Source organism: Geotrypetes seraphini, chromosome 1 (assembly GCF_902459505.1).
Source record: "Geotrypetes seraphini chromosome 1, aGeoSer1.1, whole genome shotgun sequence".
Classification (NCBI taxonomy): Eukaryota; Metazoa; Chordata; class Amphibia; order Gymnophiona; family Dermophiidae; genus Geotrypetes; species Geotrypetes seraphini.
In genome coordinates, this window is record NC_047084.1 from 334,176,484 (window position 1) to 334,197,082 (window position 20,599).

At 41.6% G+C, this 20,599-nt stretch overlaps 1 protein-coding gene across 3 annotated transcripts in view; it reads right to left on the reverse strand.

The window, feature by feature from the left end:
* CCSER1 (coiled-coil serine rich protein 1) overlaps nt 1-20,599 on the reverse strand; it is a 969,508-nt gene that overhangs the window by 317,508 nt on the left and 631,401 nt on the right. For all 3 annotated transcript variants that reach the window (XM_033958815.1, XM_033958809.1, XM_033958799.1), the window contains one exon: nt 1,553-1,763. In XM_033958815.1, coding sequence (XP_033814706.1) covers nt 1,553-1,763 — 211 coding nt within the window. The remainder of the gene's footprint in view (nt 1-1,552; nt 1,764-20,599) is intronic.

Genomic DNA, 20,599 nt, shown 5'->3' on the forward strand with positions numbered 1-20,599 from the left:
GATGGTGTGAATAACATGACCTTGCAAAGCTTGAAGAATGGTCTGAAATTTGGCAGCTAAAATTTAATGCTAAGAAATACAAGGTCATGCATTTGGGCTGCAAAATCAGAGAGAATGGTACAGTTTAGAGAGGGTGAAGAACTTATGTGCACGACAGAAGAACGGGACTTGGGTGTGATTGTATGTGATGATTTTAAGGTGGCCAAACAGGTTGAAAAGGTGACGGCGAAAGCTAGGTTGCATAGGGAGAGGTATGGCCAGAAGAAAAAAGGAGGTATTGATGCCTCTGTTTAAGACTCTGGTGAGACCTCATTTAGAATGTTGTGTACAATTCTGGAGGCCACACCTTCAAAAAGATATAAAAACGATGGAGTCGGTCCAGAGGAAGGCTACTAAAATGGTGTGTGGTCTTCGTGATAAGGCGTATGGGGACATAACAACATAAGAATTGCCTCCGCTGGGTCAGACCAGAGGTCCCTCGCGCCCAGCAGTCCGCTCCCGCGGCGGCCCATCATGTCCATGACCTGTAAGTGATCCTTTATATCCTTCTATCCCTTATGTCCTTCCTTATCTATATCCTTCGAACTGTACCCTTCTTCATCCTATATCTTCCCTATCTATATCCTTCAATAACTTCTTCTTTCAAGAATTTATCCAATTTCTCTGTCCTATCACATCCTCTGGAAGCGCATTCCACCACCCTCTGAGTGAAGAAGTACTTCCTGGCATTGGTTCTAAACCTGTCCCCTTTTAGTTTCTCTGAGTGCCCCCTTGTTCTTGTAGTTCCCCGTAGGCTGAAGAATCTGTCCCTCTCCACATTCTCAATGCCCTTCATGATCTTATATCTGTATACTTAGGAGGAAAGCGGGAGAGGGGAGATATGATAGAGCCATTTAAATACCTACCTAATATAAATGTGCATGAGTCGAGTATCTTTCATTTGAAAGGAAACTCTGCAATGAGAGGGCATAGGATGAAGTTAAAAGGTGATAGGCTCCGGAGTAATCTGAGGAAATACGTTTTTATGGAAAGGGTGGTAGATGCGTGGAACAGTCTCCCGGAAGAGGTGGTGGAAACAGAGACTGTGTCTGAATTCAAGAGGGCCTGGGATAGGCACGTGGGATCTCTTAGAGAGAGAGAAAGAGATAATGGTTACTATGGATGGGCAGACTAGATGGGCCATTTGGCCTTATTTGCTGTCATGTTTCTATGTTTCTAATCCTAAGGGAGGCTTGGCATTTAGTGCAGCTTGATAAAAGTGGGGTAATTTGTTGAAAAACAACAACTAAAAAGGACAATAACAGAAGAATGGATATCTGAGTTTTAGAAATGTACTTTGCAGGCTTACAGTAGACCAAGTGATGCATGGGAGCTTTTCAGCCACAGCAGAGTTATATATTTTTTTTTATTTTTATAGATTAAATTCTGAGCATTGCATAGGATATTAAATTCACTACCTCCACACATTTATCTGAATCTTTTTTTATATAATTCCATAAACTAACCCAGTGTTGCCGAGGCCTATTAATCTTTCAAATAATGAAAGCATTACCTCTTGCAGAATCCTCTTCATTTTGAACAGTAATGACTTCACAGCAGTACAGTCCTGCAGCATCAGTCTGAAAGGCAGCGACTCCATGCCTACACTCTCCTCCAGGCCGGCACCAGGCCAGTCCACTGAGGGACTGCTTGGCATTTGGCTGACACGATGCCACCTGGGCTCTCCTTGATCAGACTCTTTTGACAAATGCAGAGAGAGATTCCTACGAGAAAAAACAAAAACAAATTCTAAGTTACTCTTTGCATTGTGTCTGAAAAGGGTCCTGAAGGTTTCAAAAAGGGTCTGAAGACCTGTTTGGGCAAGCAAACATTTGTGACTGTGCCTTCAACCAGCATATGAGCTATTTTGTATTATGTTTTTTTTTTTTTTAGAGATGTAGGTAATTCTGTTTATTAGTTATATTTGTGATTAGAGTAAGAAATATTTAGCATTGTTTTTATTTTGTTTCTAATTTATAATAGTATTTAAACAAGAAAACATTCAAAAATATCAAGCCCAACAATTCTAAACAATTTCATCTATAAAAAGCTTCCTCTCCACATCCCTTGCATAGAAAGAGGACCTTTAGGGGGAAATTCTGTAAAGGACGCCGGTCTCAGCAGCCGCCTAAAAGCAGTTGAGAATCACAGACTGGCATCCTAAACAGAATTGCATCTGCCCTAATGGACAGATGCTTAACCCCGCCTAACCACCCCGATTCTCCAACCGGTGCCCATGTCACAGGCCGGTTAGAGAATCGCGTCTGATCCCTTGCCATCAGCTGATCTCAGCAAGGAAATCTCCCTGCTGCGATCAGTTGAATGGCTGTGGCAGGGAACCTCTGACCACCCCACGGCAAAGTCGGCCAGCAGGAAGGATGCCCACTCCATCCCCACTGCCACCCCAATCCCCCTCCCCCAACAAATCCCCTGGCAGGAGTGATGCCCACTCCCTACTGCTGCCACCCCCAGTAACTCCCTCACCACCTGGCAACAATCCCTATCCAGAGCGCCCACACCTGTAGACACCCTAACTGGTAGACCCCCCCCCCCAGCACCCCTACACACCCACATACCTTTTAAGATGAAAATCAGGCTGGAGGGATGCATACACCCTCTGGCCAGTAGGCCCGCCACTCCAAAATGGTGGACCTTCACCTTCCCGGTGCATTCTGGGATGCACCAGGGAGGGGCCTAAAGCTCCGATTGGCCCAGATGCCTAAGGCCCCTCCCATGTGCAAATAAATAAATACTAACATAGTAACATAGTAGATGACGGCAGATAAAGACCCGAATGGTCCATCCAGTCTGTCCAACCTGATTCAATTTAAAATTTTTTTTTTTTTTTTTTTTCTTCTTAGCTATTTCTGGGCGAGAATCCAAAGCTTTACCCGGTACTGTGCTTGGGTTCCAACTGCCGAAATCTCTGTTAAGACTTACTCCAGCCCATCTACACCCTCCCAGCCATTGAAGCCCTCCCCTGCCCATCCTCCTCCAACGGCCATGCACAGACACAGACCGTACAAGTCTGCCCAGTAACTGGCCTAGTTCAATCTTTAATATTATTTTCTGATTCTAAATCTTCTGTGTTCATCCCACGCTTCTTTGAACTCAGTCACAGTTTTACTCTCCACCACCTCTCTCGGGAGCGCATTCCAGGCATCCACCACCCTCTCCGTAAAGTAGAATTTCCTAACATTGCCCCTGAATCTACCACCCCTCAACCTCAAATTATGTCCTCTGGTTTTACCATTTTCCTTTCTCTGGAAAATATTTTGTTCTACGTTAATACCCTTTAAGTATTTGAACGTCTGAATCATATCTCCCCTGTCTCTCCTTTCCTCTAGGGTATACATATTCAGGGCTTCCAGTCTCTCCTCATTACTACTAATTAAGGGGTCCTTTTACTAAGAAGCAGTAAGCACTGACATTTGGGCAGCACTCAGGAGCCACACGCTAACTGCGAGCTCGGTGTACACCACTCATGTGCTAATCACTGCCTTGGATGAATCTCTTCATAAAGGCATTTAATAAATCTCAAGAAATAAAAAAGAAAAGAATCAGTTAGCACATGGGCATTAGCGCACACTGACTGATTAGCACAGGATTAGCACGGGAGCCCTCACCGCCTACAAAATAGTGATGGTAAGGGCTCAGTTGCTAATGGCCATGCGTTAGTTTCAAAAATAGCATACGGCTAAACTACAGCCTCTTTAGAACCACACTAAAAACAATGGCCTCAGTATGTGGGTAACTGACATGCTAAAAATGTGCAGGCCACTTTTAGTGCAGCTTAGTAAATAATTGTACTTTATTCCAATTCTACTAATACTGTAAAGGCTTATTTGCATAATAATTCATATCTATCTATTGATCAATTGATAGATCGATAGATATATAGATATAGATAAATATTTTAGTTATTTTACTATTTCAAATGACTTTCAAATTTTATGTTCTATAAGTTGCACAATATAACCCATGGTGCCACTGAATTCCATTAAAATTACCCTAATTATACTAAAGCACCAGGGGGTGCTTTGACAATCAGATCTTTTCCATGGGCAAATGCTTGGTAGAGTACCTCAGACCTGATTAATTGCCAGTTCACACAGTGAAGGGAGAATTCTAAAGGGATGCTTTTTATCCTGTTTGTTTTTCAAAACAACGCTGATAATTTTGAAGAAGCCTTAACTATAACTTTAATAGGTGTTTTTCAAAGAATAATTACATATCCGCAGGGTATCTTTATACATTAGGATGAGTTCTATCAAACTCAGGGTCTGCAGAAATGAAGAGCAGAAAGATATTTGCAGTGTTTGGCAAATAAAAATAATTGGATCAAATGAAAAACTGTGGCTCGAAGGCACAGAGAAAATTCAGGTAAGCTGACTAATCCACCTTTATGGGGGAATTTAGACGAATCTCAATTACCAAGTATGAATACATTATTACCTTCATTTCTTTAGCCATGACCCTCATTACTCCTTTCCTACTAAGCAGGGCCATTTTCCTATGAACCACATAGTATTAGGCAAATGGTGAGATGTGAGCATACTTCCACATAATGTCAGCTTGATCTGAGGGCAATGAGCTGGTATTGCTTGCCTGTACATCAGTCACTACACTGTCTCATTTAAATGAGCTCACAAATGCCTACATAAGCAAATTCTTCATGAATCAGATGTGAAACCAGGGCTCGTAATAATAATAATATATATAAAAAAATCCTTTTGCAATTTATTTCCCTCTGCATTTAATGTTTATAAGGAATTAGCAGCAGAGAGCTTGCAGTGTAATTCACACATGAAAAGCATATTTCCAAAACGCTAAAAAGAAACCCCTCTTTTTCAGAGCAGGCTGGTATAGTTCTACTATAATATCACTTTGGGCTATATTTGCTAAAATGGGCTACTGCAATAGCAGGCATTAATGTCATTAATGCAGGTTGGGGTAGATATTCAAAAGGATTTGGGGGTCCCTTATAAAAAAAGCCACGGTAACATTGCTGGTTTTCACGGGTAATCATAGAAAGGAATTCTGTAACATAAGAACATAAGAAGTGCCATCCCCGGAACAGACCCTAGGTCCATCAAGTCCGGCGAGCCGCACACACGGAGGCTCTGCCAGGTGTACCCTGGCATAGTTTTAGTCCCCATATCACTCAGAGCTTCTCATAAGGAGAAGTGCATCTAGATTACCCTTACCCGTGTCACTTTATGCCTCTCATAAGGAGATGTACATCTAACTTATCCTTAAATCCTAGAATGGTGGATTCCACAATTACCTCTTCAGGGAGAGCATTCCAGGTGTCCACCACTTGTTGCGTGAAACAGAACTTCCTAATATTTGTTCTAAACATATAGGTTACGGATTATTCTCTTTGCCCACTTAGAGGTTTCTTGGTGTGAGGATTTTCAAAGGTAGTGTTGGTGCAATTTGAGCTCTTGAATTTCATTCTGAGTTTCCATTTGCAGAGCTTAATATTATTTACCCAAACACATAACTCAGCTGATAATGAGCCTCTATGAAAATCGAGAAGATGCAGTGAGCACAGAATATGGCAACACTGATGGGTTTCCAATAAAACGTGGCATCAGGCACACATTTACATTACATTAGTGATTTCTATTCCACCAATACCTTGCGGTTCAAGGTGGATTACATAAGATTTATCAGGAGTTACAAGAATTGTAACTTTACATAAGAATTGTCATAGGAATTACATAGGAGTTATATAAGAATTGTTGGGAACTTGAGGCGATACATGTTGGGTAATTAGAAACATTTTAGATTTGAAAGGGGTAGTGGGTGTGGTGGGTGGAGATTGGGAAGGAACTGGTTGTGTTAAATAGGTTTTATGTATTTTTTGAAAAGTAGGGTTTTAGTTTCTTTTTTGAAGGTTTTGTAGTCTGTGGTTGAGGACAGCAGATTGGTGATTTGTCCATCTAGTTTTGCTGCTTTGGAGGACATTAGATTGTCATATAGTTTTCTTCGTTTGACATTTTTGGTTGGTGGGTGTGTGAATAGTAAGTGAGTTCTCCTGTGTCTGGTTGAGGTGGATTGAGTTAGTCAGTTGTTCCAGTATGATGGGCTTTCTCCATTAATAGCTTTGAAAAGTAGGCAGTAGAATTTGAAGTGTATTCTTTCTTGTATTGGGAGCCAGTGTGAGTCGTGGTATGCTTCTGTGATGTGGTCATATTTTTTCAATGAGTAGATGAGTCTTAAGGCTGTATTTTGTATTGTTTGTAATTGCTTTATCATGGTCGCTGGGCAAGGGAGGTATAGTATGTTGTAGTAGTCAATTAGTACAAGGATAAGAGATTGTACCAAAAGTTGGAATTGCTTCTTGTCAAAGAATTTTCGGATTTAAGTTTCTCATAGTCACGAATGATGCTTTTATTACTTTGTTGATTTGAGGTTGCATGGTACAGCCTCTGTCAATCAGTACTCCAAGAAGTTTTAGTGTGGGTTGAATGGGGTATGAGATCGAGTTTATTGCTATGTTTGTTAAGGTTGGAGTTTTGCTATTTTCTAGGAGGATGAAATTTGTTTTGTCAGGGTTGAGTTTTAGTTTGTGTTCAGTCATTCATTTTGCTACTGTTTTGAGTGTTTTGTGTATTGTGCCTGTTATGGTGGCTTCTGGGTGGTCGAAGGGGAGGAGAATAGTGATTTCATCTGCGTAGCTGTATGAGGTTACGCCATGTTTGTCTAGGCAGGAGCTGAGGGAGGCTATGTATAGGTTGAATAGTGTGGGAAATAGAGGTGATCCCTGGGGAACTCCGCAAGGGTTGGACCATGGTTCTGATTTTTCTGTATTTCTGTATTTTTTGTGTCTTATAGGGGCTGAATTTGGATCCGATTTTATAAAGGCATTCAGACTCCCGTGTTACTTTTTTAAAGTAATAATAGACACCTCTTTTGGGCTTCTCATTTAGGTGTCCTGTTAAAAAAATTATGTCCATACAATATATAAGCATGTTCTGCATACCTACTGTGTAAAGCATGTACATAATAGCAAAATGTCACCTCTGTGACCCTGGGGAAGTCATTTAATCCTCCATTGCCCACCACTTTGAATGTGTGGCAGCATACAAAAAGGCAGCATACAAGTCCCATTCCCTCCCCCCCCCCCCCCTTTTGATTAAAATTAAGTATAAGCTTTCTAATTCAAATCATTTATTAAGTCACATTTCATTTTCTTCCTCAGGGGCTTTCACATATATATGATCATCCACAAGTTTCAAGAGCAACCTATTTTAAACACAACCTCCCATTTCTTGGCAGATTCCTACTCAGATTATGGTCAGAAAACAGAGTGACAGTGTCTGTCAGCATGATTATGGTGATTGCCTCAAAACACTTTCAGAGAAGTACCGTATTTTCACGCATATAACGCGCGCGTTATACGCGTTTTTACCTACCGCGCATACCCCTCGCGCGTTATATGCGTGAGCGCGGTATACAAAAGTTTTTAAACATAGTTCCCACCCCGCCCGACGCCCGATTCACCCCCCCAGCAGGACCGCTCGCACCCCCACCCCGAACGACCGCTCGCACGCGCTCCCACCCGCACCCGCATCCACGATCGGAGCAAGAGGGAGCCCAAGCCCTCTTGCCCGGCCGACTCCCCGACGTCCGATACATCCCCCCCCCCGGCAGGACCACTCGCACCCCCACCCCGAACGACCGCTCGCACGCGCTCCCACCCGCACCCGCATCCACGATCGGAGCAAGAGGGAGCCCAAGCCCTCTTGCCCGGCCGACTCCCCGACGTCCGATACATCCCCCCCCGGCAGGACCACTCGCACCCCCACCCCGAAGGACCGCCGACTTCCCGACAATATCGGGCCAGAAGGGAGCCCAAACCCTCCTGGCCACGGCGACCCCCTAACCCCACCCCGCACTACATTACGGGCAGGAGGGATCCCAGGCCCTCCTGCCCTCGACGCAAACCCCCCTCCCCCCCCAACGACCGCCCCCCCCAAGAACCTCCGACCGCCCCCCCAGCCGACCCGCGACCCCCCTGGCTGACCCCCACGACCCCCCCACCCCCCTTCCCCGTACCTTTGGTAGTTGGCCGGACAGACGGGAGCCAAACCCGCCTGTCCGGCAGGCAGCCAACGAAGGAATGAGGCCGGATTGGCCCATCCGTCCTAAAGCTCCGCCTACTGGTGGGGCCTAAGGCGCGTGGGCCAATCAGAATAGGCCCTGGAGCCTTAGGTCCCACCTGGGGGCGCGGCCTGAGGCACATGGGCCCAACCCGACCATGTGCCTCAGGCCGCGCCCCCAGGTGGGACCTAAGGCTCCAGGGCCTATTCTGATTGGCCCACGCGCCTTAGGCCCCACAAGTAGGCGGAGCTTTAGGACGGATGGGCCAATCCGGCCTCATTCCTTCGTTGGCTGCCTGCCGGACAGGCGGGTTTGGCTCCCGTCTGTCCGGCCAACTACCAAAGGTACGGGGAAGGGGGGTGGGGAGGTCGTGGGGGTCGGCCAGGGGGGTCGCGGGTCGGCTGGGGGGGCGGTCGGAGGTTCTTGGGGGGGTCGGTCGTTGGGGGGGAGGGGGGTTTGCGTCGAGGGTAGGAGGGCCTGGGATCCCTCCTGCCCGTAATGTAGTGCGGGGTGGGGTTAGGGGGTCGCCGTGGCCAGGAGGGTTTGGGCTCCCTTCTGGCCCAACTACACAAAGGTACGGGGAAGGCGGGTGGGGGTGTCGTGGGGGTCGGCCAGGGGGGTCGCGGGTCGGCTGGGGGACGGGCGGAGGTTCTTGGGGGGGGCGGTCGTTGGGGGGAGGGGGTTTGCGTCGAGGGCAGGAGGGCCTGGGATCCCTCCTGCCCGTAATGTAGTGCGGGGTGGGGTTAGGGGGTCGCCGTGGCCAGGAGGGTTTGGGCTCCCTCCTGGCCCGATATTGTTGGGGAGTCGGCGGTCCTTCGGGGTGGGGGTGCGAGTGGTCCTGCCGGGGGGGGATGTATCGGACGTCGGGGGGGGGCATCAGGCTTTCAGGATGAGGACAGACCTTCAAGGGGGGACAGGACTTCAAGGGGGGACAGTGCACGGAAAGTCAGGTGGGGTGAACGGAGAGTCGGGACAGCGCACGGAAAGTCAGGGCAGTGCACGGAAGTCAGGGGGGTGAACGGAGAGTCAGGGCGGGCGAAAGGAGCGTCGGGCATCATGCGCGGTATACCCGTGAGCGCGGTATACAAAAGTTTTTGTACATATCATCGTGATTTCTGCGCGCTATACCCGTGTGCGCGTTTTACACGGGTGCGCGTTATTTGCGTGAAAATACGGTAACCCTGTTCATTTTCAAAGCACACAGACTCAATAAAGTTCCATAGTAACATAAGTAACTTGGTAAGTCTATGGGCTCCTTTTACGAAGGTGCGCTAAGCGTTTTAGCGCATGGAACCGGATTAGCTATAGCGTGCGCTAGCCGAAAATCTACCGCCTGCTTAAAAGGAGACGGTAGAGGCTAGCGCGGCTTTGTAAAAGGAGCCCTAGGTGCTTTGAAAATGAGCTACCACAAGTTCTTGGGAATGTTTTTATCTGCTTTCCCTCTGGCTTCCATGTCTACTAAGTGAACATTAGAATACTGAGCTTGAGAGGCTGGCATTTAATCTCTGATACTACATTAGATATAAATTGTGTTAATCTGTCAAGAAGGAACAGTGACTATAATAGTCATCCTATTTCATTAGCACATAAAATAGTTAGAACTTAATGTTATTGTTACAGGAGCTTTCATATTAAATCCCATTTTATACCCAGTTATGAAGGCAATGTAATGCATTCTGGGGCATAATTTATAAGGGAATCCAGAAAATGTAAGCTTATTTCCAAAAGCTGGTATTATTTATCAGAACATTCAATAAAGAGATTGTACTAAAGTAAACCTGAAAGTTTCAGATGAAATATCAAGAAACACAATACAATGAATTCCTAATCTGGGGGGGGGGGGGCACTTTTAATAAGCTGCAGTAAAACGTGACCTTAGTGAACCCTTACCTGGGTTTTTCCCATGTGCCATGGCCTTATTTCCTGCAGTTGTAAAACATGGACTTTTAGGGAGCCGTGCTGAATGCTCCGCGCTGCTCCCGACGCTCATAGGAACTCTATGAGCATTGGGAGCTGCGCAGAGCATTCAGCGCTGCTCCCTGTGCTAATAATAACCATCGCGGTTTAGTAAAAGCGGGGGGGGGGGGTGTTAGTATTTTTTTGTTTTAATGGCCATGTGCTAATGTTAACAACAACTAGACAAAAAAAATTCTACAATTATTCATCGAAATATAGCTTCCCAAAGTAGAGCAGTAAAGAATTGGTATGAATTTCTAAATCCGTATATCCAGATGAAGTCATAACAGATTTACATTAATACCATGACGGTATAGATCGTAACTGTATATCATTTCTTCACAGGAGGGAAAAAGACCATTTATATATCGTTTCAAAACAGCCGAAGCTGGCCAACTGAACGAAACATCACTGTAATCATAAGTCATTAAAATTTCATACTTCTTTACAGCTCTACTTTGAATCTACCTTTTCATGTGCTAATGTTGCCATAAGAAAAATATATATTATGTGAGCACTTATCGGCACCCATTTTGTAGGCAGTAAGGATCTGCCTGATTCTATAAAAGATGCCTAAAAGTAAGGCACCTAAATTGGCATGCCTAGACAAACTAGGTGCCTAACGTACCCCTTTTATGAAGCCATATTAGGCTTTTTTATTGCTGGTCACAGCGGTAAAACCTCCAACGCTCATAGGAATTCTATGAGTGTTGGAGTTTTTACTATCATGGCTGGTGATAAAAAAGCATAATGCAGCTTCATAAAAGGGGGGGAGGGGGTTAATTGTTTAAAAAGCGTTAATTGCTAATATAATCACAATTAAGTAGGCGCATAACCTGGCAGGCATTTACTATCAGGGGCCTACCAGAAAGTAAGAATAATTAAGAGGTAGATCATGGGTGTGTTTTGACCTAGGCAGACTCATTTAGGCCAAGAAAACCCTGGCATAAAGTATACCAAAGGATTCAGCATCTACCAATGCTTAAGACCACTTTAGGTGCTCCTAACCAAAATCATAAAAATTATGCCTAACTTATGATTGACACTAGCGTTCCTTGGCACCTATATGCTAGGCACCATTTATTGAATCAGGGCCTAAGAGCTCAAGCACTATCCGTGTGTGTACATGTAGATATGATAAATGATTAGAATAGGAACACCCAATTCTGGTTGTTATATCTCAAAAAAGATATAGCGGGAAAGATATAACGAGAATTTGCGGGAGCCATTCAGGAAGCCACTCAGCGCCAAAGTGCAATCCTGCTCGGTTCCACTCAGCGGCTGAAGCCAGAACTTGTGGCAGCAACCGATCAGGTTAGCAGCGGAGCAGGAGCAGGGATTCCAGCGGCAGAGGAGGTACAATGGACAGGGCAGGAGGGGGTCAGGGTGCAGTGCCTGGAGGCCCGGCGGACGCCTGCAATAAGTCTCGGATTGGGTAGGTGTTGGGTGCTGGGCGCTGGTCCCAAAATCCCAGTTTATATTTGAGTACATACGGTAAGCAGCTCAATTATAAGATGCAAACAGTAGTCCAGTAGCAAGAGGGGTGCTATTCAGTCTTTTGCACTGAATGTCACATGAATGATTATCTCCTAGTTGGCAAGAAATTATATGTGTGTATTCGCTGCAAAGAGATCCTGGATCTCGGAGAATTAGTTTGTTCCCTTGAGGTTAGAGTTTCAGATTTAGAGGAGCTGAAGGAGACAGAGAGGTACATAAAAGAGATCTACAGGGAAGTCCCACCTCCATTCTGGCAGCCCCTGTGCAGCCTTGGAGGACGTAGGTCTTCTAAAAGGAGAACATCACCCTGGTGATGCAGGAAATGATCCTGTAGCCAGGACCTGCCCACCAGATATTCAATATCCTCTTGCACTGAATATAAATTTCCAGGAACTTCAGCCCAAAAGGGAGGAGTTAAGACGGCCATTGTAGTGGGAGATTCAATCATTAGGCATGTAGATAGCTGGGTGGCTAGTGGGTGTGAGGATCGCCTGGTCACTTACTTGCCTGGTGCAAAGGTGGCGGATCTCATGTGCAGGCAGACTTGGTACATGTAGGTACCAATTATATGGGAAAATATGGGAGGAAGGTTCTGGAACCAAATTTAGGCTCTTAGGTAGAAAGCTGAAATACAGATCCTCCAGGGTAGCCTTTTCAGAAATGCTCCCCATTCCATGCAAGAGGCAGGCAGAGCTCCAAAGTGTCAATGCATGTTAAGATGATGGTACAGGGTTGAGAGATTTAGATTTGTTAGGAACTGGGCTACCTTCTGGGAAAGGGGGAGCCTATTCCGAAAGGATGGACTCCACCTTAACTGGGATGGAACCAGACTGTTGGTGCTAACATTTAAAAAGGAGATAGAACAGCTTTTAAACTAAGATGGGGGGGAGGGGGAAGCTGAAAGAGGAGCTTTAGATCAACTGACAGCATTATGTCACCAGAAGCGACTGTGAATTGCTCCTTCCTCTTCTGAACCCAGGAAACTTATCAGAGAAGAAAAGCATAAGAGAAGAATATGGATAGCCAAAAATGCAAGGGGAGACTTTCTTGGTAATTTATTTGGGGTCAGATCGTCACTTTGGATTCCTTGATTGACAAAAGGTCACTAAGGAAGTGGGAGAATGATGTACTTCCTACCTAATTACCACAGTTCAGTGAACACTGAGGTAATTACTATGCATTAAAACCAACACAGGATCTTCATAACATAACAAAACAATTAGCTTATATACTGCAGGACCGTGATGTTCTATGCGGTTTACAAAAAGTAAGATATATAATTGAATGAAAAAATTAGTTTCCTAAATATTTGACAAATAAGCATGTTTTCAGATGCCTCCTAAATTCCAAGTAAGAACTGGAGGACATAATCAATCAATCCAAATCCTTACCCCATTGAGCCGCTTGGTAAGACAAAAGATAGTGATATTTATTTTTTTTTTTTATGCTTACAGCCTTTTACAGGGAGAAATTCAAAATTCAGATGCAAACTTTTCCTATGTTTATTGTTAGCGGTATTGTATTTGGTGTTTCTTGTACTGATGAATAAGTGGAGTGTTCAATTTCTAAATAAAGAATTGCAAAAAAATATTTAGGGGTAAGACCAAAAAAAACCTTGTAACAAAAACAACCAAACTTAAACTTCACCCACACCTCCACCGGCAACCAATGTAATTCCTGAAAAAAAGGTGATATATGGTCATACTTCATCAGTCCAAAAATCAATCTGACCATGGCATTTTGAATTATGCATAGTTGCTGCATATTTCTCTGAGATATTTCTAGATAAGCAATATTGCAGTAATCAAGTTGACTAAGTATAAGGGATTGCACTAAGAGTCTGAACGATGAGACATCGAAGTAAGCCCTAATGGACTGAAGCATCCAAAGGGTAAGAAATCCAACCAAAGAGTCCACCTGATTCTTCGTAGTCAGGCCCTGATCCAATATCACATCTAATATCTTAATGGTTGAAAGAATAGGATAGCTATGTTTATTTATTTATTTATTTTTTCTGAGTTCAGCTTTAATTTAAACTTAGTCAACTGTTCCATTAATCTTAATACTTCTGTTACCATACAAGCTACTTCTGAACTACTTGAATTTAGTTATTGATTAGGAATGGTATAATGTGTTTTTTAAAAATTTGTTTTAATGTATTGATGGATGCATTTTCTATGTGTTTGTGTGGGGTATGATGATGATGGGAATTCTGATTGTGGTTTATAAACTTGTATCAAACATTTTTTGGTGAAGGGTTTCATTAAATATTATTACATATATAAACCACACAATACACTTTAATAAAAAGGCCCCAACAATTCCAATGCCTATATATCACAGCATGTGTTACTTCTGGTTATTTTCAATAGGCTGCATAACTGTAAGTTTGTGCTGAACAAACATGCGTAGTAGCTAATATTCAAAATTCAATGAAATTACTAATTTGGTTCTTTCAAGGTGATTAAACTAATTTGATGATTTGAATTTTACAGTATATGGCAAAAATAGAGGCAAATACTGTAAATTGGTCTAGTTGACTGAGATCCATGAATCTTTAACTGGAAACATACCAGGTCTTTCTCAAAGAGACATAAACAATTCATAATAAACGCAAACACTAAAATAAAAATAGAAAGTGTAGTTAATATAAAATGTGAATTTAGGTAATTAGGGGGGTCAGTCCTTGCTTATCAAGTTTTCCCAAGCTTTGTACATCTGACTAAACAATCCTCTACATATTTATAACATTTCTTTCTCATTTCACCATTAAATTATTGTTTATTATTTTTAACAAATGCATATTAATAGCAAAGTTATCAAAACCATAAAACTAATGCAAAGGAACTGCTGACTCTGGCCTTGAAGATTAGCTATTATTTTAACCTATCACCTCTTAACATTTAACTGCCAACTCATTAGCATAACACAGGAAACCAGAAGAGAGTAATAATGGAAGAACTTGATTTTAAAAAGTAGATTTTATGTAAAGCTAATAATATGTGTTTTAAAAAAGTACTTTAAAACATACACAACCACTGCTAGGATGTAGGCCAATGGTTCCCAAACCTGGTCCTGGAGGCATCCCAACCAGTCAAGTTTGCAAGCCACACTAAAATGAATATTCAAGAGAGGGATTTGCACGCATTACCTCCATCACATGCAGATCTCTCTCGTGAATATTCATTGTGGATATCTTGCAAACTTGACTGGCTGGATTGTCTCCAAGACCAGGTTTAGGAACCACTGATGTAGGGCATGGCGGTATAATCTATTTATAGATATAGATACAGATATGACTAGTTAAATGTATATAGATACAGATATAGAATAAGTATTATATGTTCATGTTTAGATATTTGTCGTGTCACACTATCCTCTTATGTATATAAGCGTTGTCGCACAAATTTCCATACACTATCATAGATAATATTGAGAATAACAGGGGTCTCAAGTGCTCTTAACCAGAGGCTCGAGATATTTTTCACAGCCAAAGGTTATTTTGGTGAGCTATCATCAGTCCCGTTATTTTTTCTCTAAATCTATGAATTGTGCCAAAATGTAACCCAATAATTTAATTATAAAATGTATATCTCTCTAATCATAGTGATTTGCTATTTCGATTAATACATAACCATATTCATTGTTATGTTATATTTTTTTCTTTTTTCTCCAACTAAAATACTCAGTCAAAAATTACTTAGCTCTTATTTTTCTTGTTGATTTTTTCTTTTATTATTTCCATATTTTTCTTTTGTTGATATTTATCCTGTTGGTATTTATCCTATGGTACGGAAGATCTCCGTTTCGCACCCAAGTTTACTACGGGGCTTCCTCAGGAAATTGCTAACGTTATCTCATTACGTTTTGTTAGCACAGAAATTCTCGAGTCCTCCTATATTCAAGGACTTCAGACATTCGCCAACTGGCAAAATCGCAGAGCGATTTTTTTTTTTTTTTTTTTTTCCCCACTCTGCGATTTTGCCAGTTGGCGAATGTCTGAAGTCCTTGAATATAGGAGGACTCGAGAATTTCTGTGCTAACAAAACGTAATGAGATAACGTTAGCAATTTCCTGAGGAAGCCCCGTAGTAAACTTGGGTGCGAAACGGAGATCTTCCGTACCGTAGGATAAATACCAACAGGATAAATATCAACAAAAGAAAAATATGGAAATAATAAAAGAAAAAATCAACAAGAAAAATAAGAGCTAAGTAATTTTTGACTGAGTATTTTAGTTGGAGAAAAAAGAAAAAAATATAACATAACAATGAATATGGTTATGTATTAATCGAAATAGCAAATCACTATGATTAGAGAGATATACATTTTATAATTAAATTATTGGGTTACATTTTGGCACAATTCATAGATTTAGAGAAAAAATAACGGGACTGATGATAGCTCACCAAAATAACCTTTGGCTGTGAAAAATATCTCGAGCCTCTGGTTAAGAGCACTTGAGACCCCTGTTATTCTCAATATTATCTATGATAGTGTATGGAAATTTGTGCGACAACGCTTATATACATAAGAGGATAGCATGTTTAGATATTAACAGCATCACGGTTTTTATTGTTCTATATAATTTTGTTGTATGCTCTCTTCCATACTGTTGCAAAAGAGGTGTCAACGCCTGTCTCTCAGTATTCTACCTTTGACTGCATCCTGGTCCTCTTTGAATCTTATCTCATGCTCTCCTTGTTATATGCTGCACAATGCTGACATTTAAAAGTCTGATAACACTGACTGCTGGTGGCAGAGGGGAGAATTTCCATTCCCTCTTAGCAACACAAACACTGATTGCTATCTGTCTTCGATTGTCTTTGAAACAAAGCCTAAAGTGCAAAAAAAAAAAAAAAAACTTCATACAAAGAGGGCGGCAATGATAAAAAGTCTTCTTTTCAGCAAGTTCTCCTGAGAGCTGCCCATTCAGAAGCACAAACAGAGACAGATGCTTGCCATAAAGGAATATATAGTTGGAAATCCATGAAAAGCTGACAAAGAGTTGTCCAAATGTGATCATTCACTATCTGATAATCATACAGGCGATGTCAAAATTTCACTTATGCCAGAGATCAATTAATTTATGTTCTAATACTATGCTGAGATAAGTGTGGGCGAATATGGAAATTCTTTACAATTCTAAATGCGAAAAAGTATGAGATGAAGCACTGAGGCAATGCTACTATAAATGTGCTTATCTTCAAAAGACTGTAAAATGCTAAGGCAGTGTTACTATACATTTTTATATCTTAAAAATAGATAAGAAATGTTGCAGGGATTTTTCTCTACATTTGAAATCATGTTTACATTTACTAAAACAAATTCTAATTCTCATACCCAGGCACTCTCAATAAACTCATATAACTTTGCAATTGTAAGTGATAAGAAAACACCTCACATTTCATGCCACACACTAATTTGAAGGGAAAGTTAACCTTACAACTATCCATCTCATAGTAATTGATCACATGAATATGCACACTTATTTATGTTCTTCATTTTTTTCTATTTCATTTTAAGGTAGATTTTTGAAAGAATGTAGATATCAGAAAGGAGCCTACTTATATATTACCGATCCCCTCCCTTTGTTGGTAATACCTTTTTGACAGTGTGTTTTATATATTAACTACTTCAAAAATGCTCCGAACCCTTAGGTAAAGGACCCACAAATGGGGACATGCCCCAAGATGCGGATCCTCCTGGTCAATCACAGCACTTCATTTTTTAATTTATCTTTTTACACACTACTGTGTTTATTTATTTATTTAAGTGCTTCTTCATGCTTTCAGCTTCATTAATAGTTTAAACGAACGCTAAAGAGGCCATGTCTTGGTGAATACAAAGAAGCATTCTCTGATGGTACTGCCGGGTTCTAAGGGTTCTGAGCACTTTTGAAGTAGTTAATACATAAAACACACTGTCAAAAAGATATTACCAACAAAGGGAGGGGATCGGTGGTATATAGGGAGGCTAGTTTCCATTAGATCTACCCAGCACTAAGATTATATTCCCCGAGTTGATTTTTCAGAAGGGAGACATACAAGATGGGTCATGTACAATTCTGGGAGTAAATTTTGGTCGCTCTTTATTGAAACTTATCTAATTCCACCATAATCCCTTCTACCTTAACTCTGCATTAGGACAAGGAAATACTACAAAAAATTGAAGGTAGTACCTCTACCTTGCCAGCTATCCAACACCAATCTCCCACATCCCTCTCCCTGCAGAAGAGTTTTATATTTTCCCCAAATTGCCCTGTCCATTCTATCATCCAATAGCATATCCATCATATTCACACTCATATCTACTGTACACTCTTTTCAAATAACATCCTACTTTATCCCAAAAGCTCTCAATCATCAGACAGATCCAGAAGGCATGTCTTAAAGTATCCACTACCTCCATGAAGCATCCCCAATGTAAAAATAAGCATTTGCACATGTAGATTGGCATACACGTTTAAGTGCTATTTTGGAAAGGGGCTATTTTTAATGTGATAATAAACACCATGTTTAGTTTTGGCAAGAGGTGTTGCAGGAATGAGGAAAGGGAGTGGTTAGGTATTTTGGGGATTTCCCATTTTATAAAGGAAATCCATGTAGAACTAGAACAAATCTGGCATTTACACCTGCTGTCAGGTACAAATAAGTGCCTGACTTGCTGGGGGAGTGAGAGCAGATTTCAAAATAGAAGTCTGAGCCCACTGATCCCTTCCCAAGACATGAAAATCTGTTTATCCTCTTCCCACAACCCAGCATCCTATCTTCCCTAACTCTTCCAAGTCAACCATCTGATCCCCCCCTACTTGATACCCCCAGTATGAAGTCTCCTTGAACCGAACCCCTCAGCAAGGAGAATACTCCATGAAGAACTCCCACACACATATGTGCATACATACATGATCCTCCCACATCATTAGAAAATTAATGGTATAAAAAACAAAATTAAATGGAATATGTGTGTTTGATGTATTGAATGGTGGTTAGATGATGACTCCAGTTGTTGAGAACTAAGACTGCTACTGGGCAGACTTGCACGGTCTGTATCCTGTATATTGCAATTTGGTTTAGAATTAGCTGGAGATGGCTTTGATGAAAACTCCAGTAATTTGAAGTGTGAGGATAGTACTAGGCTGACTTTTACGGTCTGTATTTCACAAATGACAAGATGGTTTGGATAGGCTGGAGTGGGTTTGACGGCAACTCCAGTAGTTGGAACCTAAGGATGGTACCGGGCAGACTTCTACAGCCTATATCTCAGAAATGTCAAAGAAACAAAATTGAATCATGAATGAAAAATAATGCAGGGGAAAGTGAAGCTAATGCCATATAGATTTCTACGGTCTGTGTCTTGTACATGACAAGACAGATCAGGATGGGCTGGAATAGGTTTTGACGGCACCTCGGTAGATGGGAAAAATGGCCAGTGCAGAACAAACTTTCTTTTTTGTTCAGAGCCCTGAAAATGGCAACCAAGGATGACAAACTATCCCCAACAATCAATTCCCAACCTACTGTGTTTTCCCCTTCCCTCTCCATTTCAATTTATTTCTTTTTTTTTTAAATCTTGATGTAACTATGTATTCCCTCCCCCCTTTTCCTTCTGGCTTCATGTTAGTTACACTTACCCTCCTCTTTTACTAAGGTGCGCTAATCAAATTAGCTCACACTAAACGCTAATACATCAATAGACTACCATGCATGCAATAGCATTTAGCACGCGCTAAATCGATTAGCGCTCACTAATCGGTTAGTGCACCTTAGTAAAAGAGGGCCTTAGTCTGTGCAATACCCTCAATTTTAATAAAGCTGTTTTTATCTTTTCTATTAATCTTATTGTAAAGCATTTAGATATGCATGATAGATGGTATATCAAGTAATTAATAAACTTGAAACTTAAGTAAGTATGCAGATTTTATATCACATTCATATAATCTGAGCGCAGGTCTTGTTTACCTCATGGGGAGGGAAAGACATCTTATAGTGGAATTTAGCAAGTAAATTGTAATATACAAGAATGCTGGTTCATATTGCATTGATAATAAATGTGACTATTGGGCAGTCTGGATGGACCACACAGGTCTTTTATCTGTTGTCATTTACTATGATACTATCTGATCCCTTTCCTTGGTCTTATTGAAGTCTCTGGTATCAAATGAGAGTGGGAATGAGTCCCACTTGCTCCTTTTCCTCCTGTTCCATTTCTAAAATGGAGCCCATGACTCCTAGCAGTAAGTTTAAGTACTACTGCTAAGGGTCAGGCTGCCAAATAAGGATTTTTTTATTTTATTTTATTTTTGCTTATTTATCAGCCTATTCCTAGCTATAATACCAAGAGATTACCTTGAAGAGGCCATTGCAACCATTTTGGACCCAAGATGAAAGAACAAGAGCGAGTGGGATTGCTTTTCATGTTTCAAGTTTTATTTAAAATTTGATATACACGCATTGTCATAATTTCAAAGCGTATTACAAATCTAAAATCGGGAGAACAATAATATACATGGACAACATTTGAACAAACATAAATAACAGGACTGATATAAAAGGAGGAGGGGAGGAACTACAAATGTTATAGTAAAGAAAGAACAAATAAGGATAAGCACAACAGGGCAGGTTTGGGATAATAATAATAATAATAACAGAGGAGAAAAAAGAAGTTAAAAGAGCCTCTAAAAAGGGGGCTTGATCTTTGAGGCTAAAAATTATATGAGTGGAAATATGCTCTTGTTCAACGAAGTTAAGTCTCAAAGGCATCCCTATATTAAAAACTTTTTAGGGAGCCTTTGAATCTATCCAATGCTGTTTCATTATGTAGGCACCCCGGTAGGGCGTTCCAAAGTTGTGGTCCTGTCACAGAGAAAATTGTTGTCCCCCTTGAGCCAATAATTTTCAGAGAAGGAACGATAAGCAGATGATATTCTGTCGATCTTAGTGTTCTCAATGACATGTAAGATATGAGAAGGCGGTCGAGAAATATCGGAAAATTTA